Source organism: Chiloscyllium plagiosum, unplaced genomic scaffold, assembly GCF_037043375.1.
Source record: "Chiloscyllium plagiosum isolate Xiang-an unplaced genomic scaffold, Cpla_swu_hap1 HiC_scaffold_12, whole genome shotgun sequence".
In the NCBI taxonomy this organism is placed as follows: Eukaryota; Metazoa; Chordata; class Chondrichthyes; order Orectolobiformes; family Hemiscylliidae; genus Chiloscyllium; species Chiloscyllium plagiosum.
The window spans coordinates 45,919,173-45,932,506 of NW_028270150.1; the positions used below are offsets into that span (position 1 = coordinate 45,919,173).

At 40.0% G+C, this 13,334-nt stretch overlaps 1 protein-coding gene across 1 annotated transcript; it reads left to right on the forward strand.

The window, feature by feature from the left end:
- The first annotated feature begins 80 nt into the window (after nt 1-80).
- On the forward strand, nt 81-13,102 carry fam162a (family with sequence similarity 162 member A). The gene is made up of 4 exons (XM_043700971.2): nt 81-375; nt 2,993-3,101; nt 7,855-7,963; nt 12,519-13,102. Exons 1-4 carry the CDS (start codon nt 225-227, stop codon nt 12,618-12,620), a joined length of 471 nt encoding a protein of 156 aa, XP_043556906.2. The 5' UTR covers nt 81-224; the 3' UTR covers nt 12,621-13,102.
- The last annotated feature ends 232 nt before the right edge of the window (nt 13,103-13,334 follow it).

The window sequence follows — 13,334 nt, forward strand, 5'->3', positions numbered from 1 at the left end:
TGCTTGCCAGTAACCAGTCACGGGTTTAAATCTGATCTATTTCCCTCTCGATAAAAAAACTCGATTCTATTCGTCTCCTTCCTTCAAAAATCCGCCCCTTTCTCGCATGGATAGGCGGGCCTACCCCGGCTCCTTCTAAACACCGGTCCGATGGCAGACTGGGCTCCCGTGACCTCTGGAGTAGGGGATTAGAGTCCGCCGTGGGCAGGCGGTGCGGCCTCGGGATGTGGAGTTACGCGGGCTCGGTGGCCGGAGGCCTGAGCCTGACGTTCAGAACCAACCGCGAGCGGCTGCAGGGGTTTTGCAGCAAACCCGGGGACGGGAAATCCCCGCAGGGGGGAGGCCCGGCGACGCCGGCCAGAGTCCAGCCTGAAGGTAAGCTGCGGGCCCGGGGTCAGGAACACCAGAGGGGTGGACACGGCGTGGCATCAGAGGGCCCGAGTCAAGGAATAACGGGGATGTGGATACTGGGGCTGATATTAGTCTTCTCCGCTCTGCAGGACATTTTTACAGGTGTATCTACAGGTTAATGCTTTAGGCCCAACCGAACTCAGTTGCTTGATCTTTCTCCTGTGAGATTCCAGAATCACAAAGAATGTTAGAGCAACTCAGTAGGTATTTGTGGAGAGGGAGAAAAACAGTTAACGCTTTGAGTCTGTTTCGACTTCGTCATCTGAAGAGTCATACAAACTTGAAGCGTTAACTATGTTTTTTTTCTCTCCATAAATGCTGCCAGACTCTGTGTTTCAGATGTCCAGAAGCTGCAGCACTTTATGCAATGCTTCTGACTTCTCAGGTACTGAAACAAATAGCATTTTTTGATGCACAAGTACCAGGTCTGCAGCAGCGAGAGAACCTAATCATTAAATCCACATCCTGAAGGTGAACACTGGCCAGAAACTGAAGTGGATCAGTTATGGAAATTATATGGCTATGTCACCAAGGCAGAGGCTGGAAGTTCTGCAGCAAATAATTCAACAGCTGATTCTCTAGATCTTGATGTTTTTATTTCTTTCTTCTACCTCTCAAGTAAGTAAATCAAAACACAGACTAATGTTTTAAGATGGGGCTAGAAAGTGGTGAGGAGAAAGTGAGGTCTGCAGATGCTGGCGATCAAAGTTTAAACTTTATTGCTGGAACAGCACAGCAGGTCAGGCAGCATCCAGGGAACAGGAGATTCGACGTTTCGGGCACATGCCCTGAAGAAGGGCCTGTGCCCGAAACGTCGAATCTCCTGTTCCCTGGATGCTGCCTGACCTGTGCTGTTCCAGCAATAAAGTTTCAACTAGAAAGTGGTGACACTAGACAATACTTTTTTACTACTTTGGAACAAAATATGACAATAAATAAATCAAAACTACAATATTCTAGAATAAACCCTCCTTTATTCTTCACGCCTTCAACTCCTCACTCTTCCTACAGGGTCATCATACCCACCAAGTAATATTCATTTAAAAGTGCTTAGATACAATAGAGGGAAACGTATTCAAGGTCAATTGATAAAGTTTGCTAAGTGAAGTGGGATAGAATACAAGAGGCCCAGATTGAGCACTTCTGATAAGGATAACAAACAAAATTAAATTCTGTTCAAAGTTCTTATGCCCAGTCAACATGGCACACCTTTATTGTATTACTGAAAATTCTAAGATAAAATGCAATGACGTTGAATGGAAGTTTGTTTTATGGTCCATAGTTGTCTTAAATGGAAGTTTAAAAATATACCAGACCTCATCTGGTAAAATCATGGAGTCTGAATATTGCTTATTGTAGGTCCAACTTCCCCAGAGGAAGTTCATGTGGTGGAGGTGTGCAAAGTGTAAATGGGGAGTAGTTCCAGGACTGACTTAGCAATTTTTGACTCAGACCTTTTTAGATCAACGTGCTGTTACATGTAAGAATTGTAGTGTCCACCATGTAATAAAGATATGATCTTCACACCCCCAGATAACGCTTATGTTGTGCTATGAAAGTAAACTTTGAGTGACTTGGGTGAGCTATTGGGAAAGAACAGAAACCAAAAAGTTATCTGTATCAGGCTTGAAATTGTAACATCTATACTGAAGGAGAGGATTCACATTTACATGATGATATCCTAAGGATAAGAAATACAAATTGCTTTACAACCAATGAGGTATTTTTGATGTGGTGTTAGTGTTATTAGAGACACTGCAATCATAGTCAGACAGCACAGAAACAGACCCTTTGGTCCATCCAGTCCATGCTGACCATAATCCCAAACTAAGCTAGTCCCACCTGCCTGCACTTGGTGCATATTCCTCCAAATATTTTTATCTACTCATTGAAATGTTTTTGAACACTAACTGTACCTGCATCCACCACTTTATCTGGAAGTTCATTCCACACTTAATAAAAATTTGCTTAGGTCATATTTAATCTCTCCTCACCTTAAAAATATGCCCCCTAGTCTTGAAAGACCCCACCCTACAGAAAATAATTTACCATTCACTTTATCCAGACCTCTCAATTTTATAATTTGAAGGTTCACCCTCCTGACCTCCTACACTCCAATGAAAAAAATCCTAGCCTATCTACATAACTCAAACCCTCCATTCCTGGCAACATCCTGGTAAATCTCCTCTTTGCACTTAGTAAGGTCCCACAAATAGCATTGAAATAACCAGAAAATAACAGTACTCTGACAGTGGTTGCGAAATAACTGCTGACCAGGACACTGCTACTCTTTGAATAGAAGTATTTGCATTCATTTGAGAAGACATTAGATAAAATACTAAATGAGACCTAAAGATGTTTCTTCTGACAGCACTCCCTCAGTATTGAAGTGTTAGTCTAGATTTTATATACTTAAATGTATCAGAACTTGACCCACAACCTTCTGATTCCAAGTTGAGAATATATCGCTGAGCTGAAGTTAGCATGTATTTTGACATTTTAAATAGTCTACAAGTTTTGTATAATGCAAGCTCGTTTACAAGGAAATTGTGACCCATGAAAATATTGTTTTTTTTTCCAGGACGTCCAGCTTTCAAATTGCCAGGATACAAACCCTCAAGTTTTGATAAAAAGATGTTGGTGTGGAGTGGTCGATTCAAACGAGAAGCAGATATACCAGCTGCGGTTTCGTAAGTGATGAAACGGGTATGGGATCCTATTGGTTGGTGACTTTTTAAATTGGGATGTTGATACTACTTTCCTTGGTAAACAATTTTTTTAAATCATCCTCTGTGCAAACAACAGCTGAAAACAAATGGTAAGATTCTTTCTACTGTCACTTCTATACTGAACTTCTCCCTTGACTCTGCTGCAGTAATGCAGATTAAAAGGCCATTCCTTATATATGACCACTCTCACTGCATACTCCACTTCCTTAGAAATCACAAGCGTTTCAGCAGTCCCTCCAGTTTCACAAACTGCATTCTCCCTAAGTAATAAATATTAACTGTGTAGTGCAGAGGCCAAATGTACTGGAAGAGTTGAGTTTCTTTTGCTTTACACAATCAAATACTTAGTGCCTTTGTGGGGGCAAGTGCTGAAGGGAGTCTCTTCTAGTGTTTTTTTTTGTTAGGTATGAGATTTTGTGTGTGTATTGGTGCTGTCATTTTAGACCTATTCCTAATCTTTCAATAGAATTGCTTTTCAACTTGGTGCAAGCATTTTTTTTCTATTTGTTCATGGAACGTTAACTGGTAGCAAAGCCAGCATTTATTACAATTTCTCTTACCTTAAAGGGGGTAGTGAGTCACGCTTTTCTATCACAGTAGCCTACGTGGCATAGGAACACCCAAGGTGCTGTTAGAGTGCCAGGATTTTGACCCAATGACAAGTGTAAAGACTGTCTTTTTATTGTGGACTGAAATGGGAAAAGAATTGTTTAAGACCAAAGATTGTACAGGGATTTTTTTTTTAAAAAAGTACTTACTGACTAGTTAGTCTAACATCTTATAGAGAAAATGCTGGAATCTATTACCTTAGAATACTAACAGCAATGTCAACATTGACTTATGAAAGATAAATACTGTTGACAAACCTACTGGAGTTTTGAGGCTGTAACTACAAAAAGGGAGAGCCAGCATGTGATATGTCAGAAAACTTTGGATAAAGACTCTCATTAAGTTACTGTATCCCCATGGGAGATGGATTTGCAAGCTTAGATTTCATGGAATACACTGAGAACTAGCCATTTGGATACAGAACCAGCTCAAAAGGTAGAAGACAGAGGGTGGTGGTAGAGGGTTGTTTTTCAGACTGGAGGCCTGTGACCAGTGGAGTGCCACAAAGATCGGTGCTGGGCCCTCTACTTTTTGTCATTTACATAAGTGATTTGGATGCGAACACAAGAGGTACAGTTAGTAAGTTTGCAGATTACACCAAAATTGGAGATGTAGCAGACAGCGAAGAGGATTACCTCCAATTACAAGAGATCTGGACCAGATGGGCCAATGGGCTGAGAAGTGGCAGATGGAGTTTAATTCAGATAAATGTGAGGTGCTGCATTTTGGGAAAGCAAATCTTAGCAGGACTTATACACTTAATGGTAAGGTCCTAGGGAGTGTTGCTGAACAAAGAGACCTTTGAGTGCAGGTTCATTGCTCCTTGAAAGTGGAGTCGCAGATAGATAGGATAGTGAAGGCAGCGTTTGGTATGCTTTCCTTTATTGGTTAGAGTACTGAGTAAATGAGTTGGGAGGTCATGTTGCAGCTGTACAGGACATTAGTTAGGCCACTGTTGGAATATTGCGTGCAATTCTGGTCTCCTTCCTACCAGAAAGAGGTTGTGAAACTTGAAAGGGTTCAGAAAAGATTTACAAGGATGTTGCCAGGGTTGGAGGATCTGAGCTACAGGGAGAGGCTGAACTGGCTGGGCATGTTTTCCCTGGAGCAGAGGCTGAGGGGTGATCTTAGAGGTTTACAAAATTGAGGGGCATGGATAGGATAAATAGGCAAAGTCTTTTCCCTGGGGTTGGGGAATCTAGAACTAGAGGGCATAGGTTTAGGGTGAGGGGGGAAAGATAAGAGACCAAAGGGGGAACCTTTTCACGCAGAGGGTGGTACGTGTATGGAATGAGCTGCCAGAGGATGTGGTGGAGGCTGGTACAATTGCAACATTTAAGAGGCATTTGGATGTGTATATGAATAGGAAGGGTTTGGAGGGATATGGACCGGCTGCTGGCAGATGGGACAAGATTGGGTTGGGATATCTGGTCGGCATGAACAGGTTGGACCCAAGAGTCTGTTTCTCTACATCTCTATGACTCTATGTTGGTAAAATATTGGTAAGGATAGAATTGGTTAAACAGACAGGAAACATTAGGAAAAATGAAGTCTTTTCTGGAGTGGAAGGTGGTGACAAACTGAATACCACAGGTATCTGTACTTCGGGACCACATCTACACGTATTTATAATATGTATCAAAAATATCATCATAAATTTGGATGATGGAATGAAGTGTAGAATTTCCAAAATTTCTAACAACACAAAACTTGGCAGTAAGGAGGATGTAAAAAGAGGCTTTGGAGCCATTTTAAAGAAATGAATACACAGCATGACATGAATAAACATGAATTTGACCACTTCATTGTAAATAACAATGTTAGCAGTATTATTTAAATTGGAATAGATTGGGACATGTTTACTTACACTGTCCTTGCATACCAGTGAAAGCAAGCTTACAAATGCAGTAAGAAAAGGATTGTGTAGAGGAACAAGGAAGTCTTACTGCAATTGTACTGCACCTTGGTGAGACCACACCTGGACTACGGAGTGTAGTTTTGTTTTTAGGAGAGCAGCAAAGGCTCACCTAGCTGATTTCGGAGGAAAGATTGGGTTGATTGGGCCTGGATTCTCTGGAGTTTCAAAGAATAAGTGGGGACATCTTTGGAATGTCACATTATGATCAGGCTGAATAGACTGGATGCAGAGGTATTACCCTACATTTCTCTGCATCGAATCTCAATTGCCACCTCTTACCCACTCCACCAACTTGTCAACGTCCTTTTTGGAATTTCACACCATCCTCCTCAGTTTACAAATTCTTTCAACTTTAATGTCGTCTGCAAACTTAAATATATCCCCTGCACCCAAGATCCAAATCATTCATATATATCAGGATAACAAAGGGTCCCTGGGTAACTGAACTATATACTTTCTCCAGCCCCAAAAATATCAATTGACCATTACACTGTTTTCTATATCACTAAGCTCATTTTGTATCCATCTTACCATTGCTTTTATAACATGACCTACAAGTTTCCTAAAAATCTTAATACTGTATCAAGTGCCCCTGAAATTCAGTTTTACGACCTCATAAGCATTAGCGTCTTCAATGCTTTCCATTACATGTGGATTAGATTGGGTTGGGATATCTGATCCGCGTGGACGGGTTGGACCGAAGGGTCTGTTTCCATGCTGTACATCTCTATGACTATTACTTCTGAAGAACTCCCAACTAGTTAAATGCAACTTCCCCTTAAGCACACCCTGTACTGTTTTAAATTTGGTGATATAATTTTCTACCAGTGCCTAATAATTTAGTCCCAGATATCATTGTCAAAATGTAAAGTAATTTGCACTACCAAAACCTTTGCATATTATTCACAAAGCCTTTTTGTTTCATACTATTCAATTTTTTTTAAAGCTGGACATTCTATTTGGGAGACCTAATTTAAAAACAGAAATAAAGCAACTTCAAAGTTTGTGCGAAGATTTGTAGCTCGGGTGCTCGTTGTTGTGGTTCTGTTCGCCGAGCTGGAAGTTTTTGTTGCAAACGTTTCGTCCCCTGGCTAGGCGACATCATCAGTGCTTGGGAGCCTCCTGCGAAGCGCTTCTTTGATGTTTCCTCCGGTGTTTATAGTGGTCTGTCCCTGCCGCTTCCGGTTGTCAGTTTCAGCTGTCTGCTGTAGTCGTTGGTATATATATTGGGTCCAGGTCGATGTGTTTGTTGATGGAGTTTGTGGACGAAACGACACGACCCGCTATCTTAGTAGCCACACACGCAGACAACAAGCAACATGAATTCGACTGGGACAACACTACTATCATAGGGCAAGCCAGACAGAGAACAGCCAGGGAATTCCTAGAGGCATGGCATTCATCCACAAACTCCATCAACAAACACATCGACCTGGACCCAATATACCAACCACTACAGCTGAAACTGACAACCGGAAGCGGCAGGGACAGACCACTATAAACACCGGAGGAAACATCAAAGAAGCGCTTCGCAGGAGGCTCCCAAGCACTGATGATGTCGCCTAGCCAGGGGACGAAACGTTTGCAACAAAAACTTCCAGCTCGGCGAACAGAACCACAACAATAAAGCAACTTGTCAGGGTTACTCTGACCTTCCTCCTCTCCAGAAATAGTTGATATGTATTTTCTCAATTCCAAAAGTAAAATATCACAATCATTTTATCACCGATGAGGTCTACCTTTCAGAGAGTGTACTAAACTTTTCACAGGAAGGTTCTCTTTGTCTGTTAATCTTTAATAGAAGGGATAATATGTATGTATTGAGGTCCTAAGTGCAAGACTTCCATTACTATATCATTAGCATTTTGCAGCATTAAAAAAAATCAGTGCAGCCTTTAAGTTGGCAGTTCTTAAAATTTGACATGGAATTTCAATTTCTAGGGATCTAGTGAAATCTTCTAAGTTGAGAATGGAATAATATCACTTGCCTCAATTTGTGCAAACCTGCTATCTGTATTTTCCACAGTCCTCTATTTGTGATTAAGATCTTTTTCCTTTCTTACACTATGCATTATCTCTGCTTAAGCTACTCTGATAAAGCAGCCTTCTCTAAAGAAATGCTTCTCAATTTAAAGACATCATGATAGATAATGAGGTTTGTGGATAAACTGACGTAATTTGTTTCAGATTTGAGATGATTGATGCTGCAAGGAACAAGATGAGAGTGAAAGCAAGTTATATAATGGTGGTCGTGACAATTGTGGCCTGTATTGGGACAATTATCTCTGGGAAGAAGGTAAGGGGAAATCTTATTAGCTTGTTCAGAATTGGCAGAGTTCAGTTTTCTTTACCTTATACCTAGCCTGTCAGTGACACAACCAATAATTGTACTTGTTTTGGCTCATGTGATTTGGTTTAGGCATAAAAGTTTTAAAATACCATATGATGTGAATAGTTGGTTGTGATTTATTCTCAATTGAATAAATTGAGTTTTTAAAGTACTTGTACTAGTCCTAAGCCTCTCATGTAGCAGGACTCAAATTTTTCCAATTGCTTATTTTGTTCAGAGGGTGGGTTTCACCTGTACTGGAAAGGAACAGATATGTGGGAATATGGATTGAAATTAGAAATAAAAAAATCCCTTTGGGATTGTACTGTAGATCCCCAATAGTCAGGGAAATTGAGGAACAAATATATAGAGAGATCTTGTATATATGCAAGAATAAGAAAGTTCAGATTGTCTGTTTGCTCACTGAGCTGATGGGTTTGTTCTTGAACGTTTTGTCACTATGCTAGGTAATATCAGTGAGCTTTATAATAATAAGGTTGTAATAATCAGTGACTTTACGCAGTCCCAGTCAACATTTGGAAAAGTAAATTTCTCACCATCAAAACCTTTGTGTTTGTAAATATTCCTACTGCAGAAAGAACAAAACTTGACCGGCTCTTGGGTAATAGGGCAAGTGACTGAAGTGATTATAGGGAAACACTTTAGGCTGAGTGATCATAATTTATTTTTTAAACAGCATTCCATAAAAATTAAAGTTTTTCATAAGACAAAGAACTTTCAAAGATTGATTAGAGAAGACTTTGTAGGTAAAGGGACATTGATAAGTGGGAAGCTTTCAAAAGTGTGATGAGAGTTCAGAATTACTTTCCTGTTTAGTGAAACACCAGTACTACCCACTAGTTGGTAGTATTTGAGAATAAATGGATGAAGAGAGAGGTTAGAGTCAGGAATAAAAAAAAATCATATTAGATATAAAACTGGATTCAAATGAATCTCTCCAGTGGTATAGAGAGTGTAGCAGAACTTTTAAGAGGGAGATCAGCAAGGGAAAGAGAGGATATGAGAAGGTTACTTGCCATGGCTAAGGATAATCCAAAAAGAGATTATTAATACATTAAGAGCGAGAGAGTAGGGCCCCTTCAAGATCAGAGGCTGTATTTGTATTAAACCTCAGGAGAGACATTAAATGAACATTACCAAAGAGTGCTGGAGGTCTTTGAAAATATAGAGGTCGATAAATCTCTGGGACCTTACCTGATCAAGGTATCCCAGGACTTTGAGGGATATTAGGGAGGAAATTGCAGGGCCCTTTGCAGAAATATCTTTGACATTTATTAATACGGGTGAGTTGCCAAATGACTAGTTGAAAAGTAACTAATGTTGTGCCCTTTGAGATGTAAAGAGAAGCCTGGAAACTAAAGATCTGTGACTCTGACTTCAGTGATAGGCAAGTTGTTGGAAGTGATTTTGAAAGATAAGATTTATATACATTTTGAACAGCAATGATTAGGGATAGTCAACATGGTTTTGTGCAAGGGCAAACAATGTTTCTCAAACCGGAGTTTGAGGAAGTAACCAAGATGATTGAGGGCAGAGTAGTAGACGGAGAGATGCAGAGCATCTAACCCCAAACCTATGCCCTCCAGTGCTGGACTCTCACATCCCAGGGAAAAGACCATGTCTATTTATCTTATTCATGACCCATCCATGCCGACCAGATATCCCAACCCAATCTAGTACCACCTGCCAGCACCTGGCCCATATCCCTCCAAACCCTTTCTGTTCATATACCCATCCAAATGCCTTTTAAATGTTGCATTTGTACTAGCCTCCACTTCCTCTGGCTGCTAATTCCATACATGTACCACCCTCTGCCTAAAAGTTACCCCTTTAGGTCTTTTATATCTTTCCCCTCACCCCAAACCTATGCCCTCCAGTGCTGGACTCTCACATCCCAGGGAAAAGACCATGTCTATTTATCTTATTCATGACCCATAATTTTATAAACCTCTATAGGGTCACCCCTTAGCCTCAGACACTCCAGGGAAAACAGTCCTAGCCTATTCAAACTCTCTCTATAGCTCAAATAATTTACTTGGACTAGAGTAAAGCCTTTGACAAAGTTCTGCATGGTAAACTAATTCATATGAGCTTGCTAATTGGATACAACACTGGTTTAATGGCAGGAGTGATGATAGAAAATTGTTTTTCAGGCCAGAGGCCAGTTTCCAATGGTGTTCCACAGGGATCGCTTCTGGGTCCACTTTTGTCTGTCATTAATGTAAAATTATTTGGATGAGAACATAGAAAGCATGAGTTTGTGAATGATGCCAAGATTGGTAGTTTTAGTGGACAGTGAAGAAGGTTATCCAAGATTACAAAGAGATCTTAAACAATTGGGTCAATGGGCATATTCATTTTGGCACAACAAATGAAGCTGATACTTAAAAGTAGGGCCTTGGGTAGCACTGTAGGACAGACCTAAGAATTTGGGTACGTAACACTGAAATTTGCATCACATACGTAGGGTGGTAAAGGTGTTTAGCATGCTTGCCTTCATTGCTCAGACCATTAAGTTAGGAATTGATGAGGCCTTTTCTGCAGTTCTGCATTCAGTCTTGGTCTCTGTTATTAGAAGGATATTATTAAGCTGGAAAATATTCAAAATAGATTTAGGAAGTTGCTGGGAATGGAGGGTTTGAGTTACAGTAGAGGGTTGATAGTCTGGGACTTTTTTCCACTGGAGTGTAAGAGCTTAAGAGGGGTGTGACCTTAAAGATTTAAAGTCATGACAAATATAGATAATGTGAATGGCAGGTCTTTTTGCTAGGCTGGGGGATTAAGCTTATGGAACATATTTTTAAAATCTTTCTCCTCTAACCTTAGAGGTGAGGGTCAATTTTTTTTGAAATGGTGTTTAGTGTACGAAATGATCTTCCAAGGAAGTGGCATATGTGGGTACAGTTAATGTTCAGAGGGATATCGACCAATTGCAGGCAGCTGGGATTAGTTTAGTTTTGGATTATTCAGCATGGACTGGTTGGACTGAAGGGTCTGTTGTTATGCACTATGATTCTGGCTACTAACTTTTTAAAAAAATTTAAAGAACACAATGGGATTTTAGGTGTTACCCCACACTACTCTGCTCCTCAGTTTGCAAGCATCTTGTGTATTCTTTAACCTTCATCACTTTTATAAGAATTTAATGTAGAAGTTACTGATTCAGAATCTACTGTAGTTATTTAGCCATGTTGGTTAATTCAAACTTTGTGCCAATACCTTCACATGAAAATACTATTTTCCTCAACAGTGAGTGGCCTATATCCCAAAATTAAAATCTTTCAAGCTCCACTATCAATTGCTACAGATGAAATAGCAGCAGATGTTTTGGATGATTAAGTACTAGAAATTAATTGATCTTTGGAAAACTTTTTCTTTAACCCTTAGGGTGGTAGAAATTTTCTCAAACTGGGCTGGCCTCCAGTGGCACCACTTCCCCACTCCATTGAAGTTCTGAAACACCATTCAAGTAGCATTTCAACTTCAGGCCAATGCGGCAGTAATTGGAGCAAGCCCACTCCCTCACACCCCAAAGTCTGTCTTCAGGTTGTGGGACCAATCACTACCACAGTGTACTGTGATTTTACTGCTGTGCATCATGGACCAATCACTTAGTTTAAACCTGAGCATTTGAAGGGTGTTGTGGGTAATCAATAGCAGCTATCTATAATCTATAGACTCAAAGCTGGACGTTCAAGTAATGAAGCACGTGCTAGGCTAAGATAATCAAATGCAGTCAGAAAAGCATAAGGAAGTGGGGGTGGTTTTGAAGTGTGCAGTTAAGGTAAAGTTACCATAGCCTTATCAGACCATAGAGCTAATGTTCAGATGCCTGCTGGTGCTTTAATCTGACTATCACCACACCTCAAGAGGAGAAGAATCCTTTGTGGTAATGGGAGTTGAACCCACACTGGCGTCACTCTGCATTGCAAACCAACCAGGATAGAACAAAAGTTATTATTCCTTGCTATTTTGCTAAAAACTTTGAGGAGGAAGGGTTGGGAGGATATGGGCTGTGTGCTGGCTGGTGGGGCTACACTGGGTTAGGATATCTGGTCGGCGTGGACTATTTGGACCAAAGGGTCTGTTTTTGTGCTTTACATCTCTATGACTTTGTAAGACAGGCTAATCAGCACTTCTGTATACAGTGCTGAACTCTACTGTGGATCTTTTTCTAATATTGATCAGAATGGTAACTTTAAAATCACTGAATTTGATATCTTGCCTCAAGTGGATAATGTTTGTGGCGGAGTGTATTGTAAAAGATCACGTAAATGAGCAGGTTTTGATCAAAAATTTAAAAATTGTTTCCCTTTCAAAGTTCTTCACTTTGACACTGGTGCATATGCTTGAAGATTCAAATTAAGTTTTACGATGTGGCTCAATCACAGAAATGCTAACACTGAGGCTATTAAACTCAAACATTGAATATTTCAAAGGCTGAATATATTGATTAGTTAAAACTGAGTGCACCAACTTTATTTTCCATCTTTGACTGCAGGCTGCAAATAGACATGAATCTTTGACAGCTATCAATATGGCAAAAAAAGCCAGGTGGAAAGAGGAGAATCGACAGGAAGCAGAAGATGCCAAAAGACAGTGATTCAATATGGAGGCGGCTATTCCAATATTAATGTGGTGATACATATTTTTGCTGTATTAACACTCTAATTAAGACAAAATACTGTGCCTCTAAGTTCCAATGTAACCGGTTATTTCCCAAGTTACTTTTGATTTATGACTGGTTATGAAATATGACAACTGCAGCTCCAAGTTTTATGGAATTACTATGCTATCTACTGATCTTTGAATAATTAACATTGAAAAGTCAGTTGCAGTATAATTATCTCGAGCCCAGTTCTGCACATGATTACACTTCTGAAAAAAGTAATCTCAGTTAGGAAGTACTATGCCTTGCACTTGCTAGATCTTTTGCTTAGAGCTTTCTATTTCATTAAACTGATCAACGTGCTTTGGGCCTTACAAATCAGCCAAATTTCATTGTATGATATCAGCCAATAATGAGTATATCTGCTGTTTATCTTTATTTTTCCGGATCAGAAAATAAAATTGACATTTCACCTATTCACGTTTGTAATTTTAATCACTTATTTCCACAATATTAAATCATAATTATCTGTTCAAAATACTGTATTTTTACTTGCACGACACACTGGACAAGGTGCAAGAGACCTTGTGTTATAGTTGCTGTGTTCTGTTGTGGAGTGATTAGCCCTTTGATTTCTTAGCATAGAGTCAGATGTACAGCACAGAAATAGACCCTTTGGTCCAACTCGTCCATGTCGACCAGATATCC

What these genes read in the sequence shown, in the direction of transcription:
- fam162a (XM_043700971.2), top strand. Translation starts at nt 225, where the DNA reads ATGTGGAGTTACGCGGGCTCGGTGGCCGGAGGCCTGAGCCTGACGTTC. An exon ending in GGCCAGAGTCCAGCCTGAAG is followed by an intron (nt 376 to 2,992) that starts GTAAGCTGCGGG and finishes TTTTTTTTCCAG; the next exon opens with GACGTCCAGCTTTCAAATTG. An exon ending in GATATACCAGCTGCGGTTTC is followed by an intron (nt 3,102 to 7,854) that starts GTAAGTGATGAA and finishes AATTTGTTTCAG; the next exon opens with ATTTGAGATGATTGATGCTG.